At 39.0% G+C, this 22427-nt stretch overlaps 1 protein-coding gene across 5 annotated transcripts in view; it reads right to left on the reverse strand.

Annotated features, from left to right (window-relative positions):
• Positions 1–728: 728 nt before the first annotated feature.
• Positions 729–22427, reverse strand: part of LOC121863247 (HIV Tat-specific factor 1 homolog) — a 49624-nt gene continuing 27925 nt past the window's right edge. For 4 of the 5 annotated variants that reach the window (XM_042361777.1, XM_042361778.1, XM_042361780.1 and 1 more), the window contains exons 5-8: positions 20380–20549; positions 18815–19001; positions 17712–17848; positions 10948–11399 (exon numbers count right to left, since the gene is read on the reverse strand). In XM_042361777.1, the coding sequence (XP_042217711.1) occupies positions 11306–11399; positions 17712–17848; positions 18815–19001; positions 20380–20549 (588 nt within the window). In that variant the 3' untranslated portion in view covers positions 10948–11305. Of the gene's footprint in view, positions 940–10947; positions 11400–17711; positions 17849–18814; positions 19002–20379; positions 20550–22427 lie in introns of those variants that run through there. The other variant, XM_042361781.1, reaches the window with a different exon arrangement.

Genomic DNA, 22427 nt, shown 5'->3' on the forward strand with positions numbered 1-22427 from the left:
GGTGGCTAGGGTTGAGCATCATTGCATTGTCTATTTAGTAGGCTACAGTTTGGGGATCTGTAGATACACCCGACAATAAGTAAGTCCCCTCCCTTTAATTTAATTTTACACCCATCCGTAAAGATGGCTAACGCCTGATCAAGGTGTTAGCTTTTCCCTTTGAACGTGTCATGCGCACAACTCAACAGCAGTGTCTGAGCATACAGAGTAGCTAACGTGATAGGCCGGGCATCCGTTTGTCCGTGATCTGTGTCCGTGTCCGCATCCGTATCTGTGTCCGTGAGGTAAACATTCATAATCCGTGAAAACTGCGTATGTGAGGTGCGCTTTTTCCCCGGAAAGTCACAGCAAGGCAATATGTCCCGACGTCTGCGTCAAGAACTAGAAGAGTTTGGCCACTTCCTTCTGATGGCCGGTATTATCCTTCACAGAGGCCATCACAATGCTAAAAAAAGAAAACATAGGTGGTGGGTCTGTCAAATCCTTCAAAGGCGTAGTGAGCATGGTGCATACTACCACTTAGTGAAGGAATTGGAACTGGATGAGGAACAGTTTCAACATTACTTGAGACTGACTGGAGAGCAATTTAGGCAAGTACTTTACCTGGTGGAAGAATCGGTGGTGAAAGTTTGCAAAACAAGGGAGGCAATATGCCCAAGGCAACGGCGAGTCATATGCTTGAGGTATGTATGCACACACTGGCTGTTACAAACATAAGAAAACGATGCTATCAAATAATCTTTATTGACCTAAAGAAAATGTTTCTTGAGTACATTATATGGGTGCAGGCAATAGGAGATAAACTGCCCAGGTTTTGTCTGACCAGTTCGACCAAGACCTCACAAACTTCTTGGTTGGTCAGTCTACTGGAGTCCTTGTGTTAACGCTCATAGGAGCGTTATTGGTTTGTTGACGCGTACCATATAATTCGGTCAAAACCTGTCAAAGAACAATTCTCATATAACAAATGCTGTTATCTCAGGACAAATAGTATGAATAATACAATCAATATACAGTACATAGCCTGTTAACATCTTCAATATAACTCACATGTTATAACTGTTCATACAGGAGACAATTTGTATAATATGATCAAATTACAGTACATAAATATACTTATTAAAATTATTTAGAGTTCCTTAGCAGATTCTAATACTTCACAATAACTCACATTTTAGGGTCTAGTGGTCTGAACCAACGTGTTGTCTGTCCTGTAGAAATCAGTAGACTACTCTCGAAGGCAATCGCAGCCCGGAGGCGAGGGCCATCTGTTTCGTATTGAAACACCTCAGCAAATTCGTCAGCAAATTCGTTGTCAACACTATATCTCTTATATCACCCTCTCTCTCTCGCCTAGTTTATCTTATTGTGGTTATCCTTCTCTTTCTCTCTCTCTTTTAGTTTATCTTACTGTGGCGGTAACACCTTGCGTTTGGGCATGGCGTTTGCTGTGAAAAACTAATTATAAAATAGGTCTCGTGAGTTTACGTAGGTTACGTAGCCCCCACAACAGCTTCCATGTTCCATACGTGTCCGTGAAAAGTCACTCGCTGTGCGATTCCTCGTGGACTCGGAACTGATATTTTACTTTTACTCTCTTTACCACCGATCGGCTCGTTAGCTGCTTGGGCGATCGGTCACATCTGTTACTTTTCTTTTTTATCCTCTTCACCAAATGATCGGCTCGTTACCCGCTTGGGCGATCGGTCGCGTCTCTGTTACACACTGTTGGCAAGTACTGGGCATGCACCGGCTCCTGAGTGTACCTGAACCCGCTCCAGTGTTGGTCAAGTCTTGTCTTGAAAGAGCTCACACTCGGTGCCGTCACAACACGTTCTGGTAGATTGTTCCAAGAGTTTACAACTCTCACTCCTAAAAAGTTTGCCCTCACACTTTTCTGGACTTGCGGCTTCTTCAATCTTGAGCTGTGACCCCTTGTGGGGCGAGCATCCGCCAGCTCCAAGTAAGGACACTCGACTGAGTAGTGCTCCTTGAGATGCTTATACACCTCAATTAGGTCGCCCCTTGCCCGTCTGTAGTATAAGCTAGGCAAGTTCAGGCGCTCCAATCTCTCAGGGTAGTTGAGGTGCCGAAGTGCAAGCACCAGTCTGGTGGCCCTGTGGGGTTTCGAGATGTTGTCTCGCACTCAGGATGGGTTGGAGAAAGGAAACTCACAATGTGCTCTCTGTGTATATATATATATTTTATATTGGATTGGATGTACTGTACAGTGCAGCTTGGTGCTGGGAAGCTGCTGCGTGGTTAGGAGCTTGCTGGTTCGGAAGCGTGGAGTAGAGAGGGCTGGTTGGTGAGGAGCTTGCTCGGAGGAGGTGTTGCTTGCTGCTGGGCTCGGGTAGAAGAAGGGGGGTCACAGCGAGGTTGAGAGCTTATATAGCGGAGGTAGGCGTGGCTTGATGGCTGACCTGCGCTTTGTCAGACGTCGCTAGTAGCCGACCATAGACCATGAGGCATTGGCTGGGTAACCCGAAAAGGGATCGGCTAGTCAGCGACAAACGGCAGTTGTAGTTGTAGGGGAAATTTCCACTACAATACTCCCCCTTCCCTCCGGGCGGTGCAGGAGACTTGTTGTCGGCAGGGTTGAATCCCACATGTGAGACATAATGGGCGGGGGTGTGGACTCTTCTGGAAGAAAATACCTTCACGGACCTACATATCTAAGGAGGAAAAGACCGCACCGGGATTCAAAGTTGCCAAGGACTGCCTCACTCTATTGATTGGTGGAAATGCTGAGGGTGACCTGAAGTTAAAGCCTCTCCTTGTGTACTGGTCTGAAACACCCCATGTTCTGAGGGGGGTTGTGAAGGGACAACTTCCTCTCATCTAGCGTTCAAACCGTAAGGCGTGGGTGACAGGGTCTGTGATGCACGACTACATGTTCAACTATGTGTCCAGTCGCATTAGTTGCTATAATAAGGAAAATAATTTTGATGATAAAACTCTGATGGTGATCAACAATGCACCAGGTCATCCACCAGCTATGGTTGACTGGTGTAAGAACATTAAAATTGTGTTTTTGCCTCCCAACACCACGGCATTGCTGCAACCCATGGACCCATTCAAGGCGCTCTACACTCAGCCTATCATCGAGCAGCTGATTGAGGGGACCGATGGAGAAGGGAAACCTACAATCCGGGAGTTTGGGAAAAAACACTACATCAGGAAAGCCATAAAAAACATCAGTGATTCATGGGAGGCAACAACACAACAGAACATGAACGGTGTGTGGTGTAAGCTGTGACCTGAGTGTGTGCACAACTTCGTTGGTTTCCCTTCAATGTCTGCAATTAGGAAGACTATTGTGACTCTTGCAAAGAAGGCTGGATTCGATGAAGTGGATGACGTTGACGTAGAAGACCTCGACTCTCACAATGAAGACCTGATAGAACTGGAGAGGCTTCAGCAGGAAGAAATGCCACTTGCAACGGAAGAAGATGCAGATGAAACTCCAACGCAACTCCTCACTGTACAGAACCTAAGGAAGCTGATTTCTTCATTTGAGAAGGCGATGGAAATGGACCCTAATATTGACCGAAGTTGCACTATCATCCGCAATGTCAAGAAAGACATACGAGCATACTACGAGGTGCTTGAGGAGAAGAGGAAGAATGCACAACAAATGACTCGATGCATTTATCGCGGCCAAACCTTCTACCCCCAGTGCACCAACCACCCCATATACAGTACATCCTAACAGAACACAGCTTTTAGGCAGATGTTCAAGACGAGTGTAAAACCACAGCCTTCAACGAGTGAACCACAGCCTTCAACCAGTGGAGAACAACAGCTTTCAGTGCAAATTGACAGCGATAATCAGAGTGAGGTGGCTGACAACCCTGGCAGTGAGGTGGCTGACGACCCCGGCCTCCTCTCACCCCAGTAAACCTTCACCCTCTCCCCTAATGCCAACTTCAGCAAGCAAGCAACACAGCACATCAGAGGTAAATTAACAGTCTACTTTTAAAACTTACCTCACACACCTACGCACATAAACATTCAAACACTCACACACTCAAACATGTAAAGTACCCCTGTATACTGTACTTGTAAACATATACGCCTAATAAACTCAGTCCTTGTTATTGATGTTTATTTGATATTATGCCCTTGTTTCTTTATTTATTTTATGTTCTAAATGTATTGAGTAAAACAAGTGATAAAATCTGAAGGCCGTGACCACTGCGATGCCCGTATCCCCCCTATTTGCATTATTTCTTATGGGAGAAATTGCTCCGCTATTCGCAGTTTTGACATTCACGAGTCTCATGCCCGTAACCTTTGCGATAAGTGAGGTAGCCCTGTGCTGCTTTCAGTGATTGGTTTATCATAATGATGCTTAGTTTATCTTATTACTTATCTACAAAGGAAAAACTTCAGAAGTCACAATTTGATATTTTTGGCTAACTCAATATTTTTTGTCAAGGAAGAATTAGTGAGCTTTCATGATAACAGTACAGGGGGGCCCCCCAAGATTGCAGATTTTTATTTCACGGATGACACCCTGGACGTACCGAAGAATGTCTGTGGGTAGTTTTAAAGTTGCTGGCATTTTCGCTGCCAGGACAGGGAGCCATTTGTTCTAGGGACAGTAATTTCCTTTACCTGTATTGTAAATATGTGTGCACAGACACACGCACACAAAACATACAAATAAATAATTATAGGAAAATACTCTCACAAATAATCAGAAACAAATTTATTAAAAATGTGACAAGTCTACCCTCAAGTCCGTGCTTTATTACTTTATTAATAAAGCACGGACTTGAGGGTAGACTCACATTTTAATAAATTTGTTTCTGATTATTTGTGAGAGTATTTTCCTATTATTAATTATTTGTATGTGTGTGTGAGTACTGTATGTCTACACACATACAGTATATATACCTGTACAATACACTACAGATAAAAGAAATAATTGTCCTAAGATCAAACACATAAAGGGAATACAGTATACATTTCTTTGTGCACAAGTAAAAATGTAACCTCCCCTCACCTACCCACAGTCCGCAAATGTTATTTTCGGATTTGGCAATCTGCAGCCATTTTGAGAACCTAACCCTCGCGAGTTTGGGGGCACCACCCCTGTACAGTGGTCCCTCGATTAACGAACACAATTGGTTCCACAGAATCTTTCGTTAACTGAATCTATTATTTCAATGGGATATTGGGTAATTGGTTCCAACTCACAGAAAAAGTACATACAAAGTACAGTATTAGGAAAAAATACTAAATTAGTCCAAAAATCATGAAATGAACCACATTACTTCTTCTATATCAGGGGTTCTCAACCAGGGGGGAATTCCCCCCAGGGGGGGAATTCAGGTTTTCAGGGGGGGAAAATCTGATTCGGGAGCAAGAGATATGTTCGATGAAAAATCAATCACAGAATTTTGGCCCTTGATGTGCGATTCCTACCCAAAAGTGGCAGAAAGAGCTATCCGTGCATTGCTTCCGTTTGTGTCGACATATCTTTGTGAGTCAGGCTTTTCAACTCTGTTGCAAATTAAAACGAAGCAACGTAGTAGATTAGAGGTAGAAAATGACCTGCGTTGTGCCCTTTCAAGCACTCCTCCGCGTATCCCAGAATTGGCGAAGAAAAAACAATCACAGGTTTCTCATTGACTGTAATCTTCATCTGAATAAAATTAATTACAAATTTACAATATCCTGGTATGCTATTGAACTTTTTGTTTATTGCATTATGCTTCAGTTTGGTCTGTTAAATAATTCATTATAAATAAAAAAAAAACTATTTTACTTTTATTCAAGTTTAATAAATCCATCAACATTTTCAATTGGCATTTAATTTGTAAAACTCCACTATAAAAATAATCCATGTAAAATTGTAAATGTATATGTACTAATATGGAAAAAATAAAGGATTTTCAGTATTATATGCACTTTTTGAGGCAGACAATCTTGGAAAGGAGGGGGGAATGACATTCTGACATATGGTGAAAGGGGTGCATGGGGCAAACAAGGTTGAGAACCACTGTTCTATATGATGGGAGAAGTGGTTCTATGGCCAAAAAAAAAAATCCATTCAATTTGTATATGTTTCAGATCTTTAACTCTTTGGCTCCAGGAATTTTCCCCAAGTTGAATAGAATCATCTGGCTGTTTTAACAGCAGCTATGGTGAAAACAAATTTATGTCTAAAAATCAAGTAGTTCCCCTGCCTACTTTTTCAAGTCGTATACTGTAAATGAAACATTGAATATTTCACATTGCTTGCCAAGAGAAACACTATGATCCATCCTTTTCAGCAGCTTTACTTTCTCTGTTATAGTCAGTGTGTGTCTTCCCCTTGAAGGAACTAGAGCCAGGAGTATTTACTGGTTGTTAGTAAGACATTATGTACTGTACTGTGAATTAGAGGTAAACAAACTCTGGGCTGGGAACAACAAGCACACAACAATGTGCTGTTAATTGGGAGTTGCTGATTGATGGAATACTGGATAAGAGAAAGTCAACCTGTGTATGTTTACAGTGGGGTATGCTATAACGAACGTAATTGGTTCCAGAACCTCGTTCGTTATAGCATTCGTTCGTTATAGGATTAATCCGTTCCAGGCCCCCAAATACAACCACTTCACACTGAAAAAATTCTGTGGAAAATGTAAAAAATACGGTACTTTATCTTACCTTAGTGTTGTTCAGCATGCAGGACAGGAGGCAGAGGGGGAGGGGGGAGGAGAGAATTATGGAGAAGAGGTGGAAGGAGAGGAGTCATCCTTCCTAGCCCTCTTTGGTGACTGTCTCACAGGCACTTTGTCTGTAGGTTCTTTTGTTACCTTTGTAAAGAAGGAATCCAGGGTTGGCTGCTTCAACCTTGATTTCTGGACCTTCCAAAAGTAGTTCATAACATTGTCATTGAACACACTGATGGCCTTTTGCACAGAACCAACATCAGGATGATAATCCTCAGCAAGCTTGGACAGTTTGCTCCAGCAAAAGAACGCATCCTTGAGATCTTTGGCTGGAATGATGCGGCTTTCCTCCTTGTCCTCCTCCTCCCCTGACTCCTCAGAAGTTAAGCTCCGCTTCAGTGTCTCGTTTTCCTCTTTGTGAAGCTCAAGCAGCTCCTCAGTGGACAATTCCTTACTGTGCTCTTCCACCAACTCCTCAACATCATCATCATCCACTTCCAGGCCCATGGAATTGCCCAGAGACACAATTTCATGAACAACAGCCTCTTCTTCTAACTCTTCGAAGCCTTCAAAGTCTCTTTGAAGGACACATTCAGGCCACAATGGCCTCCAAGCAGCACAAAGACACCTCACAGTAACCTCTTTCCAGGCTGAGGTAATTAAAAATACAGCATCTGCTATATTGAAGTGACTCTTCCAAAATTCCTTCAAGCTAACATCACTGGAAGAAGTGGACGCAAAACATTTTCTAAACAGTGCCTTTGTGTACAACTTCTTAAAGTTAGAAATTACCTGTTGATCCATGGGCTGGATGAGAGGTGTTGTGTTGGGTGGCAAGAAGTGCACAGTGATGAAGTTCAACTCCTCTGGCAATTCAACCATCAAATTAGGAGGGTGGGCTGGTGCATTGTCCATCACCAACAAAGCTTTCAGTGGAAGATTATTCTCCCCGAGGTGTTCCCGAACACTGGGTCCAAACACCTTGATCACCCACTCAGAGAATAAATTCCTGGTCACCCAAGCCTTTGGGTTTGACCGCCACATAACACCAAGGCGGGTCTTCCTAATTTTTTTGAAAGCTCTGGGGTTTTCTGCGTGGTACACAAGGAGTGGCTTTATTTTGTAGTCACCAGAAGCATTAGCACAAAGAAGGAGGGTAAGCCTGTCTTTCATTGGCTTATGGCCAGGGGCAGAAGTTTCCTCCTTGGTAATGTATGTACGGCGAGGCATTTTTTTCCAAAAAAGTCCAGTTTCATCACAGTTGAATACCTGCTGAGAAACAAAGCCTCCCTCGTTAATAATATTCAAAAAAATGTCATGGTGTTCCTTAGCTGCTTCCTTATCTGCACTAGCAGCATCACCATGTCTCACAACACTATGTATTTTATTTCTCCTTCTGAAACCAGTAAACCACCCCTTGGTACCCATAAACACTGGCACATCACTATCACTTGCACTGGGAGTCTTGGCTTTAAGGTTCTCAAACAATTGTCTGGCCTTCTCACAAATTATAGCTTCACTAATGCTATCACCTGCCATTTCTTTCTCCATTATCCACACTAAGAGTAAATTTTCCATCTCCTCAATCACATTACACCTTGCTTTGCTAAGTCTAGAGATTCCCTTAGCCACTTGCACTGTTTTCAACTCCTCTTTATTCTTTAAAATCGTACATATAGTCGATTTAGCCATCCCATACTCATCACTAAGTTTCGCAATGCTTCTTCCATCCTCACGTTTCTTTATGATTTCTTTCTTAGTTTCAAGAGTTATGAGCTTTCTCACTCGCTTTGGACGATTCATTGTCACAATTGTACACTTGTATAACAAAATATTTATACAAATAACTCTATTTCCACATCAAAAGACGAAATTTCAACAATAACAGTGGTGCACTGGCTACACAATGAGACAAAGATGGCGCCTGACGCTCTTGTTGTGGGTCGCGGTACAACAATATTCATGCGCCAGGCGAAATAGTCCGGTATTCATCCGCGTTGGTTGTAGGAGTTGCGTTCGTTATAGCATTCTCAATTTTATAGGTAAAACCGTTCGTTATAGGAATATTCGTAGTAGAATCCGTTCGTTATAGCATACCCCACTGTATATTTTATTATTTTTTAATGATTAAGTTCATTTAAGTTGGCTCTTCAGTTACAATTCGAACTGCACTAAATTTATTCTTGTTCAATTTTAAAGTAGACAGAATCTATTATCATACCCTTTAGATCAATTGTATGTTATTTTTCTCATGAATTTTACTAAACAAGCCCTTCAAACAATCTGCTTGAAAATGGGATACTGTACTGGACATATAATACAACATCCACTGAGGTTGCCTGCACAATAGAGAGCTTGAAGTTAACAGACATCTGGCCAAAGAAACTGGGTAAAATATATAAAATTATATTTAAATCTATATTAAATACATTGGCATCAGAGGTTAACTATATACTGTACTTTAATTAAAAAAAAAAAAAAAAAAAAAAAAATATATATATATATATATATATATATATATATATATATATATATATATATATATATATATATATATATATATATATATATATATATATATATATATATATATATATATATATATATATATATATACACAGTATTACCCGCCCTAGCGGTTTCACTTAACGCGTTTTATCATATACGCGGTGCCTCGCCAGAGCTGAACTTTCACTTAACACGGATTTTTTCCACATATACGCGGTGAGTGTCCGGCTCGAGACGCTATTTTTAGATTTGCCCCACCCGCCACTGCCTGACTGCCTGTTTAGCTCATAAAATTCATACAAATTACCCGGCCAGAATATAATTTACATTGCTGGAATTCTTATAATTTGGTGATCATTTTGAATATAAACATCATATATTTTGCATTAAACATACAATTTTTAGATAACAATTTTTCTCTAGGTAACTATGTTATCTTTTGTGCAAAATATATGACATTTATATTCAAAATATTCCTGGTCTTACAAGGAATCCAGCAATGTCAATTATATTATCCTAACTTTAGTTTGAGGTATTATTTATTAAAATTTAGTGGTTATCCCACACATCTCCTTGGGACGGTTGGTGGGGGGTGGGGGGTGGGGGGGAGGGAGGGACCGACCGACCATCTGTTACCCTGTGAAGAATTATTTTTTTTTTTATTAACTGAAGATATTTGTTTTAGCTCATAAAATTCATACAAATTACCCGGTCAGAATATAATTTACATTGCTGGAATTCTTATAATTTGGTGATCATTTTGAATATAAACATCATATATTTTGCATTAAACATACAATTTTTAGATAAAAATTTTTCTCTAGGTAACTATGTTATCTTTTGTGCAAAATATATGACATTTATATTCAAAATATTCCTGGTCTTACAAGGAATCCAGCAATGTCAATTATATTATCCTAACTTTAATCTGAGGTATTATTTAATACTAAATGTTAAAAACTCTGGAAGGGAGGATTGGTGGGGGGTGGGGGGGAGGGTTGGGACTGACCGCGCGGTTGGAAGAGGGGGGGAGGCAAGGTGGGGTACTTTGATTGACAGATAGTGTCGTGAAGATTATTTTTTTTTTTATTAACTGAAGATATTTGTTTTAGCTCATAAAATTCATACAAATTACCCGGTCAGAATATAATTTACATTGCTGGAATTCTTATAATTTGGTGATCATTTTGAATATAAACATCATATATTTTGCATTAAACATACAAATTTTAGATAAAATTTTTTCTCTAGGTAACTATGTTATCTTTTGTGCAAAATATATGACATTTATATTCAAAATATTCCTGGTCTTACAAGGAATCCAGCCTAGTTTGAGGTATTAAGCAGTGTAGTGTGAGAGGGGGAGGGAGTTGAGTCCATTATTTGAATGGACATTAACTTGGCGACTGTATTTCTCTATTTCTCTTAAGTATTAATTGTGTGCATGTACCATCATAAAATTAAGATGTTATTTTTACTACAACATAGGTATGTGCCTTCAAAAAGTGGAGTTTGGGGGTCGGGCCGGTTTCTATTGGAATTAATCCCATATGTTCTGTTGTTCACTTAACGCGGATTTCACTTAACGCGGGACCCTCTGGGTTCAATTGACCGCGTTAAGTGGGGTACAACTGTGTGTGTGTATATATATATATATATATATATATATATATATATATATATATATATATATATATATATATATATATATATATATATATATATATATATATATATATATATATATATATATATATATATATTACTCGGGTTTCCTTTACTGTTTATTGAAGAAATGGCAAGTTCTCTCACATCAACAACAAATTACCACTCTGCAGTCATACCATCTGGCTATTTTTCTCATGAAATACAAATAATAATAATAATAATATGTTCAATGTTAAACTTAAACACATTACTGTATTGCTTCAAAAATCACTGTAAGTACAAAAATTGCCAAGAATTTTTTCAATCACTGATGCAGCAGAACAGTTCTGGTTGTGTCTTAACTTTCAACAATTCATAAAATTTTGACATATCAGTGAAAATGGTCTACTTTTGAAGTGTTCATCATAAACATAACTTAAAAACAAATTTCCTCGTATATATTTCTTGCTCTGTATCTATCTTCAGTTGCTATGTTCATCTTTATTTTCTTCGCTTTCCAAAAACTTGCTCCATTTCTTCAATCTTTCTTCACGTTCTGCATCTGTTTCTTCAATTCTGTGAATGGGAAAGAAAAAAAATGTCAAGGTGCTATAAAACGTCTTCTAAAACATTCAGCACACCGGTTACTGATGTTTCTTACATCAGAAAATAAATGAAAGATTGAAATATGAAATCTCATTTTATGGATTTTGGACAGGAAAGAGGCAAGTGAATTCTGAGATTCCCTTTCTCCAAAGAGCTATATGCACTCGAGAGGCAAGAGCACTTTTCTGTGATATTGCTGGAAATTTTTATGTAAACAAATACACCCCCCCCCCCTTGAACTGGGAAATAGCATAGCAAAATTTTGCCCTCTATCTGGTTGTTGGTCCCAAAGCCAGCAAGATAATAAGTACTGTACACTGTGACAAACCTAAGAGGTTTATTAAAGTTCAGCCCTTACATTTTCCTGCCTAAAAGAAATTTCTAATTCATCTTTCTTTCAAAGTCACAACATGGGATTTTAACTCCATTTCTTTGCTTTATAACTGTTTAAGGGTTATATGACAAGTGACAGTTGAAATTCCAAATCAGCTAGGAAAGGGGAGGTGGTCTACTGGTCATGTGTTATGACAACCCATAGAAGCACCCCAACTAGGAAGTGCAGTCAACAGCAAAATTTCATCCTAAATCAATCTGCATGATATGAGGTAAGTGTATGGGGAAGAGTTGACAATATGCTTTAAATGGCTAGTTATTTAAAAATTACGATTGGAGACGTCCTAAGAAAACCTTTATTGTATATAACTTAATTACTCTATAGTACAGGTATACTGTACTCCTGTATAAACCTTAGATTTTTATTTTTATTTTTTTAAATCCAAATTTTTCCATATTACACTCATGTACTGTATAATAATTCAACCCTGGTGTTTGAGAAATACTAGGTATAATCCTAGACATTTTGTAGAAAGACGCTTAGGCTGTGCAGATCATGTGGGAAATTTACTTGTCCCGAATAAGTGACAATTGAAAATTATTTGCCTGGATTTTGTTATGGGAAAGCTAAAGGTTTATAAGAGTCCCGGCCCTGACATGGTGCATCCCTGAGCGCAATGAGCTTGCTGAGCCCCTGAAGACCCTGTTCTGTAAATGCCTGGATGAGCAAAAGGTCCCCAGTGATTGTAAAATGGTAAGGGCGATCGTCACTCCACTAATAACTATAGACAGGTGAGCATTATAAGCGATGCCATAATTAACATCTACTATGAAACAACCTTGTAAAGGATTGCCAACACGGGTTTATGCCGGGGCGCACCTGCTTAACACTATTACTCAAGGTACTGGATATTTGGACCTACCCGGTACTGTAAATTCTGGAACAGGGTGGTAATATCAACAATTTATATCTATATTTTGCCAAGGCTTTCGACAGTGTACCCCGTTAAAGGCTAAAAATTAAAATGGAAGGGTACGCACCCTAGCTGGGTCGTCCCCCCACCCACCTTCCCTCCCTACCAGAGAAGCTTTGGGAGAAAATAGTAATTTACATTTTTAGTAATAAATAATAACTCAGACTAAAGTTAGGATAATATAATTGACATTTCTGGATTCCTTGCAGGTCAGGGAATATTTTGAATGTAAACTTCATATATTTTGCACAAAAGATAAAATACTTGCTTTGTGTAAACCAAATTATTACATTTGATCTAAAATTTGTATGTCTAATGCAAAATCCATGATGTTTATATTCAAAATGATCATCATATTGTAAGAATTCCAGCAATGTAAATTATATTCTGGCCGGGTAATTTGTATGAATTTTATGAGCTAAAAAAAAAAAAAAATTATACTTCACCGCGTATATGAGTAGATGCACCGCGGAAAGTGAAAGTCTGGTTCTGGCAAGGTACCGCGTAAATGAGAAATCGCGGAAAGTGAAACCGTGTAAAGCGGGGTAATACGTATATGAGTGATGGTGGTAATAGTCTTTTTCCATATACAGGTACAATCGGGGTCAAAAGTTTTGAACACTTAGCAACATCTGGCATCTGCTTCTGAGTTATACATATATGATTGGATATTAATAACACTACTTGTCATCACTTATTATGCCTGAACTGCAAAATGGGATAAAACTCTCCTTAATACTGAAGATCTTCAGGTACAGTACTTACATGCCATATACTGTCAAGTGTTCAAGAGTTTTGGCACCTTACTGTACATTCAACAATTGTCAGTTATTTGCAAGTGTTAAATAATCCTGGCTGATCATGAGCGTGCAGCCATGCGTCAACAAACAAACAAAGCATTTCTCTTCTTTATCACAGCTCTAAAGGTCAGAAACCTTGTCTTGTATAATTTTCCCCTTCTCTTGAATGAGGCTACCTAGAGCACTACGCTGTTTAAAAGACGGCGGTACGCTACGTTCACAGTTGTCCATATTCCCCGTGCAGTGTTGACTTGCGGCACACCAACCGCCAACAACCCGTTGAAACATGATCTTCAACACAAACCTCACAAACACCAGAGAATAATAATTTCTATATCCCATAGATATCCTCTTAATACTTTCATGTTTGTTTGGTCATATGATGTGAATTTTTTTTTTTTTAGTGTTGGTTACTCTGTGTGTGTGTGTGTGTGTGTGTAATAATAATAATAATAAATAATAATTAACGGTTTATTGAAAGAGCATGGCAGCCGGAAGGCTGAAAATATACAGTTGGGGAATGGGTCTCTTGATTGACAAATAATATACGATATATAATGACTAGGTGGGGAGAAGGTCAAACTACAGGACATTTCAACATAGTGACAGTGCAAAAAGGTAAAATTGACTTCGAGTGAATACACTGGTTGATCACAAGTTGTTGATAATTTTTACAATGGTTGGGACTGGGCTGTTCTTATAGCGATCAGTACGTGCTCGTATGGGCTGGATGCAGTTGTGTTGTTGAACAGCAATTCGCGGACGAGGGATCTCGGGTGGTAGTAGGAGCCGGTGTCAAGGATGGTGCAGAAGCTTTCCACCAAGTTTGCAGATGAGGTCATGGTGATGGTCAGAGAGCGCCGAGAGGGTCAGTGTGTTGAGCGCTTCTTGATATGTGGATAAGGAGGGGGAGAGAATAATTTTGCATGCCCTCTTTTGCAAGTTTTCTAGGTGTTTACATTGTGTGGCATTTAGGGAGGAAGACCAGGCACGGGAGGCATGGGTGAGCTTGGGAAGTATGAATGTTGAGTAACAAGTGAGGAGCTCGGGCGCAGGAACTCTGAGGGACTTGAGTCGGTGGAGACGGAAACTGGAGGATTTGACAACTTCACTGATGTTTGTTTTCCAATTTAATTTATCTATAGTGATGCTGAGGAGCTTAGTGGAGTCTACAACCTGGAGTATGTTGGGGCCTAAAGTAATGGAAGGGGGTGGGACAACGTCGGAGGAGAGATGGATGTGCATAACCATGGTCTTGGTATGGTTGATGGTGACATGGTTGTTGGTGGCCCGATTTTGGAGACTGTTCAATAAATCTTGGAGGGCAGTATAGTCGGAAGCAGAGTTGTTAACACTGATCCCAATGGTGGAGTCGACATATTTCCAGCGAGCAGGGGTTTCTCTTAGGGCATCATTGATGAGCATAAGGAAGCAGAGCAGTCCCATCTTGGTGCCTTGGAGATGCCACAGGTGAGTGACTGAAAAGTGGAGACAGCCTCTCGGAAGTGTACGGCTTGGCGTCGGTCACTGAGGAAGTCTGTAGGCCATGGTATGACTTCTTCGAAACCCAAGGTCGATAGCTTTGTTGATGATTAAATTGTGGTCGATTAGGTCAAATGCTTTGGTGAAGTCAATGAAGGCGACAGCCACAGACGTTTTTCCAGATGGCGGTATATGTAGTCGAGAAAGTTGACAAGACAGTGAGTGGTGGAGGAAGTTTTCATATTGCCAAGTTGCTGAGGATCTATGGCACCTGCAATATCAGCATAAGCCTAGTCAAATACAAAACTTTCACAGATTAAGCTGGGTATTGGGGTGATTACAAGAGTCGTAGCTCATTTAAGGATTGTGGACTGGTTGGCTTGGGCACTGGTGACACATATGAGGTCTTCCAGTCAGCTGGGCATCTTGCTTGGCTGAGGGAAGCATTGATGATGGAGCAGAGGGGTTTAGCAAGCTCCGAGGAGAACTCCTTGTAGAGTTTCATTGTTAAGTCAATGGGGGTGTTGGAGGTCTTGAACTTAAGCTTATCCAGACATTTTGCTACTTAAAATTCTTCTACTAAGTCAGTGGGAAAGGGGGCTGGTAGGTAAGCAGGGAGACTGGTTGTGTCAGGCCGGGAGAGCGTCTGGCATACAGTTGAGAAATGGTTGATTGATTGCTCAGCTGTGTAACCATTAATGAATGACTAAGGAAGTGGAGGGGGTGTGTCTTATTGTTTAGTCCACAAAGTTCTTTAAGCTTACCATACCACTGACTGTTGTTGGTCTGCTTCAGGTGTTGCAACTTGGTTGGGTAGTGGGACTTCTTTGCGGTGCGTATTTCGCGGATGGCTTGGCTGTGAAGGGACCTGTAGCGGTTGTGATCATTGAGATAAAAGGCGCTGTCTCTCTGTTGCATAAGTCTTTTGATCCAAGGTGTGATCCAGGGCAAGTCAGCTGGGTGTGATGTGACGGATTTCTCGGGGAAGAAGTGGTGGTGAGCTCCCGTGGTGGTGTTGGTATAATTTATCCATTGGGTATTCACGTCATCCACACAAGGTACTTCATTCCAGGGATGGTGAACTATCCACTGCCCGAAGAGATGCACTGCAGAGTCAGTAATCGGCCTGTAGGTCTTGATGTAGGGTCTCTCCACTTGGGTGGTAGTGGCAGGTGGAGACCAGAGTACTGATAGGTGTGTGCTACACCCGATGGGAGGCATTGGCCGAGATGGTTGGTACTGGTCTGCTAAGTCAGTTAAGATAAGGTCAAGGGTATTTTGACCGAGTGTGGGGAAGTTCACAACTTGTGAGAGTGACAGCTGGTTCTGGATATGAGTGGAGTAAATTTTGTTGTAATCTCTGCATAATACTAGCTTGGCACATGGGTACCTAACTCTTGAGGTGGTAATGAGGTGATTGATAAGAGTGTCTCTGGTGGGTGAGCAAGGTGGATGATATATCACACAGTATATGATAGAAGCAGTATGACGTGGATGGGCCCGTGGCATGACCTGTACCCATAATACCTCTACATCAGCTGGGACTTGAACATCAAGGTGTGATGGGTGTAGTTCATCTTGACAGAAGAGGGCAACGCCCCCTCCGTGTCCATGTGAACGAAGGTGATGAAAGAATTGGTATCCCTCAATGTGGCACGTTTCAGGAACAATTTGCCAAGCTTCACATATGGCAACGACATTGGCAGCGTTTGTGTGTAGTGTGTATTGTGAGTGTGTGAGAAATATTATTGAGGTTATCGAAGTCTGGGTTGTGGCAACGGTGGGCCATCTTGCCAATTTGCAAATATTGCTAGCCCTACCCGGTGAATCTAGATCCCGACCCATGATAGTGCCTGAAGGACATTCTTGAATAATGTTTCCCTACATTAGCTTCGGGTTCCCATTGGTCGGGCTCACCATCGGATATGTTGACTGTGAATACGGGCCCATACCCCTTATTCTTTCTCTCCTATTGGAGTGTATTGTCAATGTGAGATTTGAGGCATCCATTCAAACTAGTAGATCTATTTCTGGAATTGCCTTAATACTTTGGAGGATTGGTAGCTCTTGTACATCCACCACTGCAAATCCTTTTTTAACAGCCAACAGCAGAGGACCCAAAGATAATGTTTTTCTCATTGAGGCAAAGATCAAGAGGTATTGTCTGACTAAATGGTATTAGCCATCATAAATCGGTAGGCCTTCTCTTTAGGGTACAGAAGGGGTGTGCTAAGTGATATACATCATACATAACTCATTGAGGCCCTGTCGATCATAAAAATACAGCACTGAAACAAACTGTGCTCCCAAAATACTTACCATTCTCAATTACTCCAGTCCCAGTAGTTTTCTCAAGAAACCAGGACATAGATGCTGTAAGTTCAAAACCATGGCAAGAATTGGAGAAGCAATGAATGAGTTTCGCATTACTGTATATAAGCAAAGGGGATGGAAATTAATTAATTTAACAGTGGGTTTTCAGTAGGATCATGTTTGACTCTGATTTGAATGGTTAAGGAGCTGCATGCAGAAACAGCTACTTTTTTTTTCAGCCCATTCACTCAAAACCATTCCCTCTCATTCATGCACTATATTCTTTTGACAACCCCTTTTTAACAGTATTTAACAATTCATAATTGGTATAATAAACCAAAACTTTACATACTTAAAAAAACTGAGAATCTCATACATACTTGAATTTTTCCTTTCCGTCCCAAGTTGTCACACGAAGAGTACGTCCATTGTACAGGCGATTATTTAAAGTTCCTACGCACATATCAGCACTTTCCACTTCATCAAATGTTACTTGAACAACCCCCTCTAGGTGGAGCTGCAAATAAGAGATTACATTAAAGCTTCTGCAAAGATTTTTAATCACTTACCTACAAAAATATAATGTAAGCTACTTCTTTCATCTACAGTATGGGTCTCCCTCCCCAATCATGGTTTCTAACTCAAACATTGTAGTAAAATGACCCAATTTTCTCTTTCATGGTTCCAATTCCCACATTTTCTCAGTGGTGGTGCCAAGTTTTGGAAACAGATGGCACCAACATGTCTTATTAGAGGACACTGTTATTGACAAATACTTTTCTTTTCTGCTTCATTAATATTTGTTAACATTATAATAAGAGTAAAGATTGTTTGGAAATCTGAGGGAGCATTTTTATACAGCAGGTTAGGTTCTGGGAAGCAGTTTATAACATAAAAGTGTTGTGACTTGAATGTACAATAACCAAGATGTTCCTGAATACTGGTATATTAGGGAACCTTCAATATTTAACTGACCACAACCATAATATACAGTATAGAGAGAATTTTAAAGAGTTTGCAGAGATTATAATATTACAGTATTACTGCATCTTTCACTTCTCATTATCATTGCAATTTTAGGTTAATTCATTTACAGTGTAAGTATAGGGTATCTATTTGTTTGATTCTTTTGTGTTATCATGACTACTATAATATATTAATTACTTTTTGAGGTATTTAGTGAAGGTAAGCCATTCAGAGGGTAGGTTTATGGAGACTGAAAGTGGTGCAGTAATTATGAATTTGACTTTTTGCATGGGTTTTTGAGAAATTGACTCGCCTGATATGGAACAAATTTTCCCCATTTACATGTAATTGTTTTGGAAACTAGGAAACTGATCACTATCTGGCTTATCAGGATAATTATAGGAAACTAATTCCAAAATCTCTGTACCTATATTGAAGAATATAATTAATGCACATACGTATATTACTTCAAAACAACATAACCACAAAAAACTGCAGAGACCAAATATCAACTTACATCATGAAGGTCTAGTTTCTTGATTTTACCAAAATTTTCACACTGACTTCTCATAGCTTCTTTATGAACCAGAATTTTTTCCATAGCAGTAATAAACTCCTTTGGGTCAAACACATTACGAATTATAATGGTCGTTTCGTATTTTTGTCTTTGACCTCGAAGTGGTTCTGGTCGCCAATCAAATAATCTGTAAGTAATGTAAAACATCATTAAATTTTTCTATCAAGCAATGTTTTTCATTATTTTTAAAATTTAATTTATTTTGAGTTCGTACCAACTAGGTAGAGAAAGAAAAAGTGGGCAGAAAGAAGGACTGTACTGACAGGTTAAACAATGAGAATTCCTCGTATTCCACAATATATAATTTTTATTATTACTGTATCACTCAAATTACAGTACATCATGTATCACTTTTAACTACCAAGAAACCTCTATAGTAACTGATCTAGCATGTGACCTTGACAGTGTGAGGTGAAATCACTGTTGCTGGAATACAATTACACCTCAGGTTTCTACATTGAATAAACCATTCAAGCTCACTCTTGGTTCCAGGCAAGTATTAAGGATCATGGACATGATTAATTTTCTTGAATATGATAAATGAATTCAAGAAAGGGTTAGACATATTAAATAAATTGTACCTCACTATAACTTGTCTGAAATAACTTTGGTATTAGATTGTGCTTTTTGTTTTTATTTATTTATTACAACACTGTGATTCTGTGTGCATTTTTAATTTTTATACAGTAAAGCCCCATAATTCGTACCCCTCAAATTCGAAATCACTCCTAATTCGTAATGTTTAGGTTACAAAATACTGTATTGTATATACAGTACTATTAAATTTTTTTTAAAATATTTTGTAAAATTTCAGATTACTATAAGAGACATTTACAAATACAGTATTTATGTCGCACATGTCACCATGGGATGGAAATGCCTGGCCCGCCTCAGTGTAAACAAATACTATACGCATCACTTGTGTCGGTCAGTTCACATTGGTCAGTTGTGGAGTGCACATCTACAGTCAACCATGCAAGCCTTTTCCACTTGTTTTTTCCCTCATTGCCCAATGTTTGAACCATTATGTCTGATAATGCTAGACCAAGCACCTCAAAAGGTACTGCTATTAGAAGTTTTTAAATTTTGATGGGGCAGATATTTTTTTTAATTATTATAATTTGTAAGGGCTGGAGCCCCTATTCATTCAAATTATGGTATTTTTTTTTACTGTACATGGAAATATTTAAGCTATGTTACAGTCATTTTATTACACGTGGGAGGTGGGGTTTTTTTGATGGGAAACTTTTCTACACTTTATAATGGTAATCAATGGAAAAGTATGATTTGATTTATGATTACAGTATTCAGTTAATAAAATGGTTTTCCTGTACACAACCCTATCCTAGATTGAGGTACATTTGTTGTTATTTTAATTTCTTGAGGCCTTGGACTTATGTTCCTCTGTCTTTCTACGAGACTAATCAGAAATACTTACCAGTATGTAGACACAATTGCCAGCACCAACACTTTAGACTCTCATATTTCCAACATAAAGGACTTACTTTTCTTGTCGTTTCTGAATTTTTTCTAGTAATTTCTTCTGCTTCTTTCGAGGTTTGAGCTTTGGATTGTACTCCCCTTTCTGCTGGAACCTGGCTTGTTCAACATGAATCTTTTTACTGCCTACTTGGTACTCATCAAGGATTTGTATGGCCAATTCCACAGACTCTATCTGGAAACAGTGTTATCATTAGAACTATAATTTTTTTCAAAGAAGCTTAAAGTATCATTTTATAGCTGTGGGTAAGAGATGAATAACCTGCATAATATGTACATCAATTAGAACATGACATTCAGAACCTTCCTTAGACAGGGTGTTGTAACATGTTTTAGTAACAGGCAACAGTATCCTGATTCACAATACAGTATTACCCCGCTTTACGCGGTTTCACTTTATGCTATTTCTCATATACGCGGTGCCTCGCCAGAACCGAACTTTCACTTTCTGCGGTTCATCTGTTCATCTACCCATATACGCGTGAAGTATAATTTTTTTTTTTATTTAGTTCATAAAATTCATACAAATTACCCGGCCAGAATATAATTTACATTGCTGGAATTCTTACACTTTGATGATCATTTTGAATATAAACATCATAGATTTTGCATTAGACATACAAATTTTAGATCTAATGTTTACTCTGAGTAAATATGTTATCTTTTGTGCAAAATATATGACATTTATATTCAAAATGTTCCTGGTCTTACAAGGAATCCAGCAATGTCAATTATATTATCCTAACTTTAGTCTGAGGTATTATTTATTACTAAAAAGGTAAATATTCTGGTTTTCCCACACATTTATCTGGTAGGGAGGGACCGACTGACCATCTGGCACAGTATGAAGAATATGTTTTTTTATTATTAACTGAAGATATTTGTTTTAGCTCATAAAATTCATACAAATTACCCAGCCAGAATATAATTTACATTGCTGGAATTCTTACAATTTGATGATCATTTTGAATATAAACATCATAGATTTTGCATTAGACATACAAATTTTAGATCTAATGTTTACTCTGAATAAATATGTTATCTTTTGTGCAAAATATATGACATTTATATTCAAAATGTTCCTGGTCTTACAAGGAATCCAGCAATGTCAATTATATTATCCTAACTTTAGTCTGAGGTATTATTTGTTACTAAAAGTTAAAATTAGTTTTTTCACCCAACATTTCTCTGGTAGGGAGGGAAGGTGGGGGGTGGGGGGGAGGGTTGGGACCGACCGACCATCTGGCGCGGTTGGAAGAGGGGGGGAGGCAAGTTGGGGTACTTTGATTGACAGATAGTGTCGTGAAGAATATTTTTTTTTTATTAACTGAAGATATTTGTTTTAGCTCATAAAATTCATACAAATTACTGGACCAGAATATAATTTACATTGCTGGAATTCTTACAATATGATGATCATTTTGAATATAAACATCATGGATTTTGCATTAGACATACAAATTTTAGATCTAATGTAATAATTTGGTTTACACAAAGCAAGTATTTTATCTTTTGTGCAAAATATATGAAGTTTACATTCAAAATATTCCCTGACCTGCAAGGAATCCAGAAATGTCAATTATATTATCCTAACTTTAGTCTGAGGTATTATTTATTACTAAACGTTAAAATCTAGTGTTTCACCCAATCATTTCTCAGAGAGGTAGGGGCCAGTGAGCTGGGAAGAGGGGGAGGGGGGGGATTTGAGTCTATTATTTGAATGGACATTAACCTGGCGACTGTATTTCTCTTAAATATTAATTGTGTGAGCATACCATCATAAAATTTAGATGTTATTTTTACTACAACATAGGTATTGTGTCGGAAAAAGTGGAGTTTGGGGGTAGGGCCAGTCTCTATTGGAATTAATCCCATATGTTCTGTTGTTCCATTTACGCAGATTTCACTTTCCGCGGTACCCTGTGGGTTCAATTGACAGCGTAAATCGGGGTACTACTGTACTGTATAACAATTGCTGCATAAACAACCCTTGCTCACCATGATGAATTAATACTTTGAATTGATCACTTAGTGGTTGCTTCAAGTGCCAATG

The sequence above is a fragment of the Homarus americanus genome, unplaced genomic scaffold, assembly GCF_018991925.1.
Source record: "Homarus americanus isolate GMGI-L3 unplaced genomic scaffold, GMGI_Hamer_2.0 scaffold46197, whole genome shotgun sequence".
Lineage (NCBI taxonomy): Eukaryota > Metazoa > Arthropoda > Malacostraca > Decapoda > Nephropidae > Homarus > Homarus americanus.